The sequence below is a fragment of the Panthera pardus genome, unplaced genomic scaffold (genome assembly GCF_024362965.1).
Source record: "Panthera pardus isolate Hobbes unplaced genomic scaffold, ASM2436296v1 HiC_scaffold_1, whole genome shotgun sequence".
Lineage (NCBI taxonomy): Eukaryota > Metazoa > Chordata > Mammalia > Carnivora > Felidae > Panthera > Panthera pardus.
This window is the reverse complement of record NW_026526654.1, coordinates 46,750,575-46,764,179: the sequence shown is the minus strand read 5'-3', so window position 1 is coordinate 46,764,179 and position 13,605 is coordinate 46,750,575. Positions and strand designations below refer to the sequence as shown.

The window sequence follows — 13,605 nt, the reverse complement described above, 5'->3', positions numbered from 1 at the left end:
ACCCTTGTTCATCTGCCTGATGAGTAGCAAAGACCATCACTGAAACATGGAGTATGCAACAAAGGGAGGGTATATTCCAGAGGCAGCCAAATGAGACAGAAGGGCAAGCCTCAAAACTGCCCTTCTGAAAGAGTAGAGTAGGGGAAATCTAAAGTCAAATGGAAAATAGCTGGTGAAACTTTGCCACTGAGGGGCACCTGGGTGGCTCAGTCAGGTAAGTGTACGACTTTTGATTTTGGCTCAGGTCATGATCTCATGGTTTGTGGGATCAAGCCAAGTGTCAATCTTTGTGCTGACAATGTGGAGCCTGCTTGGGATTCTATCCCTCTCTACCCTCTGCCTACAAAATAAATAAATAAACTTGGGGGAAAAAATGAAAAAAAATTGCAGCTGAGAGTAGCCCTGTTAACTTTTTGGTTACTAGTTTCCATCCCCACTGTCTTTTGATCATTGCTCATTCTTGAGGGAATTGGGATGATGACCTATTTACTTTCTGCTGGAATGGGGGAAGATTGGGATTAGAGGAATGGACCATTTAGTTCCAGGTTGAAACCCAACATTCTGCATTACCAAAGTTTTTGTACTTTGGTTATCACTCTGTTTTATCTAGGACCTTAGGGGAGATTTGTTGCAAACAAGTAGCTTATTGTACTTATTGACTGATATCTTCAAACCAGTTCTCCTAAATAGCAGTTTTAGGTCCATCAGAGACTTGCTAGACCAAGCAGGCTATTTCAAAGTTCTCCTTACTGACTGTGTGTAGGGAACCTGTGGATTCTTGTCATGCATGTATGATGAATCATGGCTTAATTCCCTTAAGTTTCACTGAAGAATGGGTGGTAAAAAGCACTTCATAAGATCCTGTCCAACAAGGTTGGAGCTGTTACTCTAGGTGCTCAGTTTCCTATGTCTTTAATAACAGCAAGTCTCCAGAATTTGGGAGGTGTAGGGTATAACGGTGGGGTACATCAACCTGCTGTGTTGAATGTACCTGATAATATCCAATTTCCTAATGTAAGCCCCATCAGGGACTTCTAAATCATGGAAGAATGTAGGAAGAGTCTTCACATTTCACAGGGGCTTAATCCCTGCCTACTTCTAGGGGCCACTCTTACCTAAGGGTTTTTTCCCCCATGTTAAGTTGGTTTCTTGGCATATCTTTGCCAAAGTTCTTTTTTTTTTTTTTCAGTTGGGTGGAGTCCAGGAAATGTGTAATTTCCATTCAATGACCAAGGCATTGAACACTGCTTATGTGACGTTTGCCACAAATGCTGGTCCATTGTTGCTCTGAATTGTTAGTGGCAATCCAAACCTAAGAATGATTTTGCTTGCAACTGTTTTGACAACTTCTGAGGCCTTTTCTGAAGGTCATGGAAAGGCTTCAATCCAGCTTGTAAAAGGGTCTACAAATACTAGTGAATATTGAAAATTACCTATTGTTTCTGGCATCATGGTAAAGTCTACTTACCAGTCTTCTCCAGGTCCGGTGCCTCTAAGTTGTATACCTTTTAATGTTTATTTTTGAGACAGAGAGAGACAGAGCATGAACAGGGGTGGAGCAGAGAGAGAGGGCAACACAGAATCCAAAGCAGGCTCCAGGCTCTGAGCTGTCAGCACAGAGCCTGACTTGGGGCTCAAACCCACAGACCGTGAGATCATAACCTGAGCCGAAGTTGGACCCTTAACCAACTGAGCCACCCAGGCACCCCAAAGTTGTACACCTTTTAGAATGGGAAGAGCCCAGCCTTAGGATTGTTTTTATTACAGTGTCACATTTTTCCATAGTTCTCTGAAGACTGGGACCAACAATACACTTCCGGATCCACTGAAGAGTAGTATTTCGCCTTTATTGGATGCTTTGGGGAATATGGTTAATCATTTCTTCCATACAGTGTTCTGGGATAAGGATTCAATATATATCCATCTGTTTTTAATGCCAGCATGGTGTCCAAATCCCCATTCCTTAGCTCTTTTGAGGTCTCCAAGGAATATTGGGGTTTTTATTTAGTTATGTCTATGTCTAGTACTAAAGCCATTATAGAGTCTTTGGAGTTTTTGTATGGACTGCCAACCTGGCAGCTTAATCTTCCCAACTGTGCCCTTGGGTTCTTGTACAGTATAATTTCTGGTGCCCTCAACAGTGGACAATAACTGATGGGTTACCACTGCATCCAGCTCTTCCTCATCTTTGATCCATGAAACTGTCTGTCCATAAACATCTCAGTGTCTGGATTTCCCAATGGCAGATGCATCAAATTGGGATGGCCAGAATAAACCTATTGAATTATCTGTGTGTCTCTGGTGATCTTTCTGAGTGGCCTATATAGGAACAGCCATTAAGATCATCTAAACATGGACCGTGTGGCAATTTTTCTCTGAAGTTTACCTCAAGTTGTCTAGTTTCAGTTTTCAGGGCTTCAGGAAAAAATAGTGGTTTTAGTTCTTGGTGATTCCAAGTCAAGAGAATGGGAAAAAAAAAATGGAAACTTTTGTTGGGAGAGTCTTGCCAGATATTTGAGAAAACAGAATAATTCAGGATCTCGTCCAGTTTTTTTAGGCAAACAACAAATATTCAAAGACAATTAATCAGAGCTAGAATCTAACATCCACAAAGGCATATTACTGAAACAGAATATCTCTCTAAAATCACCCTCATTTCCAAAGATAGCCAAATTAAGACTAATTTGTAAAATAAGTCCAATTTTAACAAACTTGGGTTCATTATTTACATAAACACAATAAGAATAGTGATTGGCCAATATAGGTTTCTTTTCTTTTCTTTTTTTTTTTTTTTTTAATCTACTTTTCTGGAATTTTTTCTTTAGTTTTGCTTGTTTATTTATTCTTTTGAGAGAGAGAGAGAGCGTGTGAGCAAGGAAGGGGCAGAGAGAGAGGGAGAGAGAGAGAGAGAGAGAGAGAGAGAGAGAGAGAGGAGAGAGAATCCCAGGCAGGCTCTACATTGTCAGTGCAGAGCCCAACACAGAGCCCAGCCCACAAACTGTGAGATCCTGACCTGAGCCAAAGTCATATGCTTAACCAAGTGAGCCACCCAGGTGCCTTTTGCTGGAAATTTTCATAAGGAATTTCAGATTGAATTTTTAAGTTTCTCAAGGCTAAGAGAATACTTGCTATCAGGCTTTGCCCGCAATACCTGCAGATCTGGATGAATTCCTCTCATCTATAAGTCCCCCAAATATCCTGAAGTTTCTGCACCTACCAGGAAGTGCCCTGGTATGACTCCTGGGAATCTTATAAACAAGGTTTTAGGATTTTTTCAAGGGGCTTCATTGGCTGCACAAAGCCAACCTTGGCTCTTAGAAACTACATGGTTATATCTGAGTCTATGATTGGCTCCCTCAAATACGACTGTCCAGCCAAAGCCTCAGTCAAATGAGTGTTTCCAACAGTGTCCTGTCACAAGGAGACCAGATTCTTACTGAACTCCTGCAAATAAATACATTATCATGGAAATATAAGAATACTCACTGAGAATTTTTGATTTCTGGAAGGATTGTAAAGAGAAAAAGATAAATGTTTCATATTTGTTTACAAAGAAATATTTTATCAAATTTCTGTAAGTCATAGATAGCCTTAAGTCTGGAAGAGAAAACTTTAGAGAAAGAAGAGCCTCTTTGGATGCAGCTTTCCCATTACTTCTGGAAATTCTTAGTTGAGTTTTATGACCTTAAAGATATCAGAGACCTGTATTTGTCATTATGGTGAAATTGACAAGAAAATTCTGTGACATACAACACTTTAATAATTAGAATTACACTTGATGACATTTACACCAGAATGTATCAAAACCTTAGGGATTTTGTATAATTTCTAGAATAGTTATAACATTCAACCATATAATACAACTTAAGAAGATTTATCATCACTTATCTGACAATGCTTGTGTAATTTGACATACCAAAGAAATAAGCCTAATTAGTCAAAAATACATTATATTCCAACAAGATGAATTTTTTTTAAAAAAATGTATGTAGTTCCTCCTTTATTCCTCCCTGTTATCTCCCATGTTGATATATACTTATTGAGACAAGGACATCCAGGGCACTGCATGGATCTGAGTTCTTGCGCTAGATGCTGTGATGTGCTGACTAGAATCTCTATCAGGAATGAAGGACTCTCAGCTATAGGAAGGCTGCCAAGAGTCCTCAGCTCTCAAAGGCCATCAGGGATCGCCTTGACTGAAGACAGCTGCCTTGCCAAGGGCATGCCCTCTGCCCAGGTGGTCACATCCTATGACTGTCATAAAAGTCCAACCTTTTTGCCTAAATTTAGAATAGTTATGAAGGGTAATTCAACTTTTGGAACTCCTCAGAGAATTAGTTAAGGCTTCTGTTGATATTGTATCACTGCTCAGCTTCTGCCTAATCTTGCTTCGTATGCTTCCTTCTCTTCCCCAATAAACTACTTTACATACTAATCTCCATAATCTTAGTCAGTCTGAACCACATACAAAATTCCTTTCCAAAGATTCCCTTCTCATAAACCTTCTACAGCTGTCTTTTTTACATTCAGAGTTTGTCCTAAGTTTTCCCTTTTTAAATACCCAGTCTCATTTCCCTTGCATACAGAGTTGTTTCCCTTATTATTTCCAGTAGTCTTAATTACATGTATTAAAATTATTTATATCTATTTTTTATTTTTAGATTACCCATAAAACTTCATGAGGCATTGGACAAAGTCCAAGTTTTTTTTTTTCTTTTCTGATGAATTTTTCAATGGAGATAAGTTGAACTTATTTGACATTCAATAAGCACAGAAAGAATAAAAATTTCATACATAATTCTGAGAATTCTGAAGACATGTCCATTTTAATTAAAACAACATTAAATTATCTTTAACTGAATTAGTTTCCCAGATCATGTGAACTTGCAAAACAATTGGGTTAGTTTCTATATTTCTGAGTCTTAGAATGCCCAATTTTTATAAGTGTTTACCTTTAAACTGACTAAATAGAGCTCTTTTGCAAATTAATTTTAGCAATACAATCCAGAAGTACAGAAAATATCACATTTACAACATATGTGGAGACACATAAAATATATAAACAAGATAACAAAAAACATGTTAAAGGCCTAATTTCCAAATATCTCTCTTTACAACACAAATCTAATTGCAAGATGGTATTACAATTTATGGATCCATTAATTGGCCATTTTTATCTGGAGTCTAACAAATATTGTGTCCAAGCAGTATTGCACAAAAAAAAGATTGCCAAGTTTTAAAGAATACAGCCCAAAGGGCCACATGCGGGGTCAAACTATCATTTTCCATTCTCCAATGGGAACAAAGTTGTTTTTTACTATAAGCTGCATCAATAACCAAACCAAATTAAGTCCAGAGTAACTCTGTGAGCACTGGTTCCTCCCTAAAAGTCAGAACGTCACCTACTGAACTAAATGGCTTCCTAGTCATCCTTTTCTTAATCAAGAAAAAGAAGCCAAAAGAACACAACCCCATATTTGGAGGTAACCGAATGGGTAGAAGAATGTAAACCAAACCAAACTGGAGAAGACTAAGCTCATCTGTGGTTGCACACAAAATACTCACCATGAGATGTCTGTCCAAACTGAAATCAAAAACCATTTCCTTGCCATAGTAGGAATGGGGCCCCAGGGATGTTCTCTAGGACAAAGAGTCCCAGCTGCTGCATGGACTCATCACCTAACGCCTGTTAGCAGCTGGGGACCTACAAACCAAGGGCAAAGAGCTTCTGCCTGGCTCACCAAATCCGTAAACAAACTTAAGTCCCTCTGCCAGATGTGCGGCAAAGACAATCACTAAGACATGGCATATGCAGCAAGGAAAGGATTTACTCCAGAGGCAGCCAAACAAAGAGACTGAAGGACAAGTCTCAAATCTACCCCCTCCACCCTCCTGAAGTAGGAGAGTGAGGGAAATTCAAAGGCAAAACAAAAAGATCTGAGTAAAACCTCACAGCTGTTCTTATTAGTCTGCAGCTTACAGCAGTTCCATTAACCCTTTGGCTACCAGTTTCATGGCTACAGAAAGTGTTTCCAATACCACTGCTTCCATATTTGAAGGTCTTACTGACTAAGCCGATGATATTCAAAATATAATTTTCACTCACAATGTATTGTTACCTAGAAACTTTCAGACATCCCTTCCTTTGCATAATAAAAATATAAGAATTTCACACCCCCCACAGTGTAAAACCTTTGAAGCAACTCCCTGGATCCAGAACTCTGTGTGATCCTTTGTTTCTCAATGGATAGAGAACTCTTTAATCTGATCCCAAGAGAAGTCTTGTCAGTGCTGCTGTCAGAATACTCTAGTATCTGCCCTTCCGAGAGCTCTCTCATGAGATGTTCCTGTTAGAGTATCTTACAGTACAGCGAGCAGAATTTCAGTAAGCTTACAACAGGTTCTGTGAATGCTCTTGTTCCTGTTGCTATGAAACGTGGATGCCTGTGGCAAATCTAGTTTAGATTTGCTGACATTGCAACATGGCTGGTAAGCAAGGTTGTATGTAGAAGTCTGATAGAAAACACTTAACTCTAATTATTAGAACATGCCCATTTTTTTTTACAAGAAACCTCTACTTGTAAATATGCACAGGAATTGGGGTCAATTAACCACATTCCAAAAATTGGTAGAATTCACTAACCTAACACCTGGTAGAAATGGTCTCTACTACCTAATCCTTCCATATTTCCTTGCCAGCAACTCCTCTCCACCGATTACAATTCTGCATTTCCTTCCTTTCATGTTTTCTATTTCCCTTTAACATAACGTAAGCTCTCTGAGGGCAGATTTGATTTATTTTCTTTGACAAATCACCATGGCCGGTACATGTTTGTACATTTTTTTAAATGGATTAAGTTCTTGGATTTCAGTTCTTGAAAAAGGGTGATTCATCTATAGAATTTGTCAAAGAAAAGGCACCTATGTTCCCCTGAAATAAGATTTTGACAAATGGCAGAAAAAAGTATTAATCATGTGTCCTGGGGACACAAAAGAAGGAATGATTAAATTTAAATGGGTGAAGTTAAAAAAGTGGTTTATGGAAAGGTACAGATTGAACTAGGCTTTGGATGATGGAAAATAATGTAAATGGTCTCATTTAGGTTTTATTTGGGTAAAAGAAAATCTAATGCATTTTTAATACTTCCTGACACTATTGTCCTCAAATGCAATAACCTGAATCCTTTTAGTATTGATGTTGCCACATGGAATTTAATGCACACAGAGAACCAACGAGAGTTGTGCTAGGCTAGAGTTGTGTCACTTTGGAGAGATTTCAAATGTATCCAAAGATGAGGTGAAAATTTGAGCAGAGAAACTAGGTGGACAGTGGGAGGTGAGTGCAGAGTCACGAGATATTAAGAAAAAAAAAATGGAAAAGAAATTGAAGCAGAGAGATGAATCTGTGAAAGGGCAAAAGTGTGTGTACCGTGTCAGCATGTTCGAGTAAACTGAGTGATTCGGTATGGCTGGGACATAGGGCGCTGGAAGGCAGCCGGTAGAAGTGGAGTGAAGGAAGGCGAGGTGTCAATCATAACAGGTAGTGTATGCCAGACTGAGGGATCTGGAAGCAGCCATGCTCCACAGGGAGCTCAAATGAACTGTCTTCCTTTGCTCTACATTCTAGTTCTGAGGCATGGTTTATCCAATAATCCCTTTGGACCACAGGAATACACTATATCCAGTCTACTAGTGTGATGAGACTCTGATAATTTTATAGTTTCCTTGGAAAATTATAAATTATTCTTCAGCCAGAGTGATCTTCATAAAATGCAACCGTGTCACTGCCCTTTCTTAACCTTTTATAACATCTTTACCTTAGCTAAGTTGCTGTATGACCCAGGGTCTGCCTTTCTCTCCAAATCCTTGCGGCCACTCTCTCTCATTATGTCACAGACAAACTTAACTTGTCTTCCTTTTGTTTGCATGTCACTCAGGGGCTTGACACAAATTGTTCCTTTTCGTTACAGTGCTCCCCCACTTTCTGTAAATCTGTTAAATTAACTAAGTCCCAGCTTAAAAAAAATGTTTTTTCCGGGAGATAAATTACATACTTCCTGAGCCTCTTTGTAGTCCCAGGGAAACTCAGCAAACAAGGAGTTGTTTTTTAATGTGTGAATCTAAGACAATACAATTTTAATACAAATTATTTATCATACAAAAACTTAGGCAATTTGGGATCCCAGCTTATGGAAAAGAATAGTAAAGTTGAATACAAAACTAGAAATAGTATCTCTCTTGGAAGGTGCCTTGCAAATGACAGTCCTTGAGGCTTAAGTTACTGTGCTAGATATTGGCGCACACTGGAGAAAACAACACACATTTACTTTGTAAGATTCTTCAAACTGTGTCAGTTTCAGGCTGCACAGAAATTGCAACTGCCCCGTGAGTATTATTAGTATGAAGTTTTGAATGAATGAGCAGAATAAGTTTTGCCACAGTGAATCATGAAGCGAACCCAGCTATTTTTTTCTTGTTTGTTTTGAAGATTCTCTGTAGCATACATTGATTAAAAATTCAGGCCTATTTATGGGTGTACTCAGACAGTATCAGTATCTGCTTCTTGAGCTAACTCAGGAAATAAAGAGAAACAAACCAGAAAGACCGTTTAGCTACAAAGTTTGAGAGAATCAACAGAGAGCAAAGAAAAAACAAAAAGACTCACTAGAACAGATACTATTTGGGGACTCTGAGGTTTTATATGGCCAATGACCACATGGCAATGTCTATTCACTGTTTTGTTGTGTTTCCTTCATTTATCAAGTATGTTGACTCTGCCGGCATCAGATGACATATCTACCACTTAGCTTACTCTGTCTTATTGGAAGATTGACCAAAATGTTTCATGAAATTGATATAATTTTGCTCTTGAATTTATCGGAATATACTCATTAAGTTTAAGCCATGAAGCAATTATTTATTTTTCCTCAACAAATGGTATCATAAAGAATCTAAACTTAAAAGGACTGTTAATTGGTTTTTATTAGTCTAATTGGGAAAATTATTCAAAATAATCTTCAGAAAAGCAACAGTCAGGTTAGAATGACACATTAGCGATATGTGAAAACAAAACAAGGAGAAAAAAAATCATGTCAGTAGAGATGAGAAAAAGGTAAACGCCTGTCGAGGGTGATGCTGAAACAATTTTCTGCCATGAGTCTGAACCATGAAAGGTCACTTTCTAGTAATTATGTTTCTCTCTGAGTAAAACAGAAAAAGCAACTAGACATTAATAGACAGTCATCAAATCACAGAATTTTGAGGTCATTAAATCACACTCAGGAAAAAAAAAAGATACTCAAATGAGAGTTATAATATTTTGATTTAAAGGAGAAAGATTATTTGAAAATGAAGTCATTTAAAATACTTACGGAGAATATATGGATTAAATTTGGGACAAAAGTACTCAAAATGTAACAATTTCATGAATAAAAACTAAGATTAAATACTGTCACACTCTGATACTTGTTATGAAGTATGCTATTAGAGGAAAACAGGATTTCTTAAGATATTACATAACCTAGCTGACCAAAAATTACAAGGACAAGAGAAACGACCAAAATGATGAATTCCATGTATAGCCAATTTAAAAGCCATATACTTCAAGATGAAAGGGCGGGCCTACGCCGGCCGACTCCATCTTGTTCTGTGTTCTCCACCTTGAGTGACTATGTCCCCGACATGACCCCTTTTCCGGGAAATTCACAGAAACCTCAGACTGCGCCTCCTCCCCTTGAGTAACCTCCCGCTCACCCGTTCAAACTTTCTGATCAAAACACGCCCAGCGACCTGCGTAACAGGACTCCGACCCTTCCCCAACCAATCGGCTGAGGCCACGACCCTTCCCCAGCCAATCGGCTGAGGCCACAGCCATTACCTCACCAACTGCCCCTAGACCCCTATAAAACCTTTGTGCTTTTGAAACTCGCTCTCTCTCCCTGGTATCTCACCGCTGCGTCGGTGCAGGTAGGGGATTGAGCTCGAGCTAGCTCGAATAAAGGTTCTTTTGCTTTTGCATCGGACTCGGCTCCCTAGTGGTCTTTGGGGATCACGAATTCTGGGCATAACATTTGGGGGCTCGGCCCGGGATCCCCAAGACCCCTGAGGGACCCCCGACCCGGAGAGCCTGACTGGCCACGGTTAGTGTCTGTTTGTTTGTTCTGTCTTTTCTGTGTGAGCTCACTTCTGGAGTTCTGGTAGTGCCCGACGCGGTCTAAGTGGACGCACTGGAGGACCACGGGCCGGGAGTTTCGGAAGACGTTCCGATTCTCCCTTCTGGAGGGACGTGGAATCCCCTCAAAGGTCTGAGATGAGGCGGGTCGCTCCCGCTGGTCGGCGTGAGGCCGTCGTCTTTGGAGGGACGTGGAATCCCCTCATCGGTTTTGGAGGGACGTGGAATCCCCTCAAATGTCTAAGCTACCTTTCAGTTTTGCTTCCATGGAGTTGGAAGATTTTCTAGGGGCCCTCTGTTTGTCTGTTTTTGTGTTTCTCTGTTTTGTTCTGTGGACTTACTGGACGGACGTTATGGGACAGACTCAGACTACTCCTCTAAGTATTATGATTGATCACTTTAAGGATGTGAGGGGAAGAGCTAACAACCTCAGTGTGGAAGTCCGAAAGGGTCGGTGGCAGTTTTTTTGTTCTAGCGAGTGGCCAACTTTCAATGTCGGATGGCCACCAGAGGGGACCTTCGACCTCCCTACCATCCACCGAGTCAGGAGTATCATCTCTCAGCCTAAGACGGGCCATCTTGATCAGCTCCCTTACATTATCACTTGGCAGGACCTTGTGGAAGACCCACCCTCTTGGCTTAAACCCTTCCTAGCCCCGCTCCCTCCGGAGCCAAAACCCATTCTTGCTTTGCAGGGGACAAAGAAGAAGAAAAGTCTTATCCAGCCTTCAGCACCCCTCTACCCTGTCTTACAGGGGGGTACTGAAGAAGAATTAATTTTTCCTCCCTCGTATAACCCCTCTAGGATGCTGGAAGAACACCATCCTCCCCCTCCGGGGGAGGCAGACGCTGTTCCGAGAGCGGGAGGCGGAAACGCTCCAGTGGGAAGCCCGCCCTTCACCAGACAAAGGGCTCAGAGGGAGCAATCCGCCTCCGCCGCCGACTCCACTATTCTGCCCCTGCGAGCCACCGGACCCCCAGACGCGGAGGGGAACCAGCCCCATCACTATTGGCCTTTCGCCACTAGTGACCTCTACAATTGGAAAGCTCAGAATCCTAAGTTTTCCGAGAAACCGGCAGGGCTTATTGATTTATTAGACTCTGTTCTTTTTACCCATCAGCCCACGTGGGACGATTGCCAGCAGCTTTTGCAGGTCCTGTTCACGACTGAAGAAAGAGAAAGGATCGTCAACGAGGCCCGAAAACTAGTTCCGGGCACAGACGGGAATCCCACCACCAACCAGGCTCAGATAGATGCCTCCTTCCCCTTAACTCGGCCCCAGTGGGATTTCAACACGGCAGAAGGTAAGGAGAGGCTCCGGGTCTACCGCCAGACTCTAATGGGGGGTCTCCGAATGGCTGCTAGAAAGCCAACCAATTTGGCCAAGGTAGGAAATGTACAACAGGGAAAAGATGAATCTCCGGCTGCCTTTTTAGAACGGATCATGGAGGCATTCCGTACCTATACCCCCATGAATCCAGAGGCTCCGGAAAGCAAGGCAGCTGTTATCATGGCCTTTGTAAACCAATCGGCCATAGACATTAGGAGAAAATTACAGAAAATAGATAGACTAGGAGAAAAAAGTCTGCAGGACTTACTGGTGGTAGCCGAAAAGGTATATAATAACCGGGAGCTTCCTGAGGACAAGCAGGCTCGCGCCATGGCGGCTGCCAGCAGTAAGCAGACTCGAGACCTGGCGAGAATACTACTAGCTACCACTGCTGACTCCCCTGAGGAACGAGACCGCCGTCTCTGGCAGCTGGCAGACGACGCAAGAAAAGGTAAAAGAACCACCAAGGGGGGGAAGCAGAGGCTGCAGAAGGATCAGTGCGCATACTGCAAGGAGATAGGGCATTGGGCCCGAGATTGTCTGAAAAGGGCCGGCGGGAAAGGAAGCAAGACTGATCGAGTAAAAGTCCTAGAGCTAGATGAACTAAGTGATTAGGGGAGTCGGGGTTCGGACCCTCTCCCCGAACCCAGGGTAACTCTTAAAGTGGAGGGGACCCCTGTTGACTTCCTTGTCGACACCGGAGCACAACATTCGGTCCTCCGCACCCCACAAGGAAAACTAGCCAGCAAGAAGTCCTGGGTACAAGGGGCAACTGGTATGAGCCAGTATTCATGGACTACCCGAAGAACAGTAGATTTGGGAACAGGCCGGGTATCCCACTCCTTTATGGTAATACCAGAATGCCCCTACCCGCTGTTAGGACGGGACTTACTGACCAAGATTGGAGCTCAGATAACTTTCAGACAAGGGGGGCCTCAGGTCACCGATGGCAAGGGCCACCCCATCCAGGTTCCTGACCATGAAACTGGAGGATGAATACCTCCTCCACCAGGAGGCGCTCCCGAGAGAGGATAATATAGACAGATGGCTACAAGAATTCCCCTCGGTTTGGGCAGAGACTGGGGGGGGGATGGGACTAGCCGCTCATAGGACCCCAGTCCTGGTAGAGCTCAAGCCAGGAGAGAGTCCGGTAAGGATCAAACAATACCCCATGTCACAGGAGGCCCGGAAGGGGATCCAGCCACACATCCGGAGACTACGAAGCCTAGGGGTACTAGTTCCTTGCCAGTCTGCCTGGAACACCCCCTTACTGCCGGTCAAAAAGCCTCACACAAATGACTACCGACCGGTACAAGACCTCCGGGAAGTAAATAAGAGGGTCGCGGACATACACCCAACTGTTCCCAACCCATATACTCTCTTGAGCTCCTTGGCGCCCTCCAGGGTCTGGTATACTGTACTAGATTTAAAGGACGCCTTCTTCAGTCTGCCGCTGGCACCCCAGAGCCAACCCCTGTTCGCCTTCGAGTGGCATGATCCGGAGGAGGGCTACAGTGGGCAACTCACCTGGACACGGCTACCTCAGGGATTCAAAAATTCACCCACCATCTTCGACGAGGCACTACACGAGGACCTGGGTGAGTACAGAAGGGAGCACCCTGGCCTCACCCTCCTACAGTACATAGATGACATCCTGATTGCTGCTGACACGGCCAAAGACTGTGAGCGAGGGACCCAGGACCTGCTGGCTACCCTGGGGGCTTTAGGGTACCGGGCATCCGCGAAGAAGGCTCAGATATGCAGGGAGAGGGTAAGTTACCTGGGATATATCCTGGAGGGCGGACAGCGGCGGTTATCAGATGCCAGAAAAGAAACTGTCCTAAAGATCCCTACTCCCACCTCCCGAAGAGAAGTGAGGGAATTCCTAGGATCAGCCGGCTACTGCCGCCTCTGGGTTCCAGGTTTTGCTGAGATCGCCAGGCCCCTATATGAAGCTACCAAAGAGGGGAAAACATTTAAATGGACTGAAAAAGAAGAAATTGCCTTTAATCAGTTAAAAAAGGCCCTCCTAAGTGCCCCAGCCCTGGGCCTACCAGACATTATGAAACCCTTCCACCTCTTTGTAGACGAACATAAGGGAAT

The 13,605-nt window shown here is 42.7% G+C and overlaps 2 protein-coding genes across 3 annotated transcripts in view; one reads left to right on the top strand and one right to left on the bottom strand.

Moving 5' to 3' along the window:
• The window catches only part of KLHL1 (kelch like family member 1), a 362,245-nt gene that overhangs the window by 30,307 nt on the left and 318,333 nt on the right, over positions 1–13,605 (bottom strand). The gene's annotated exons all lie outside the window — the stretch shown is intronic.
• On the top strand, positions 9,907–12,467 carry LOC128775895 (uncharacterized). The gene is made up of 2 exons (XM_053898855.1): positions 9,907–10,139; positions 10,977–12,467. Exon 2 carries the CDS (start codon positions 10,978–10,980, stop codon positions 12,115–12,117), a length of 1,140 nt encoding a protein of 379 aa, XP_053754830.1. The 5' UTR covers positions 9,907–10,139; position 10,977; the 3' UTR covers positions 12,118–12,467.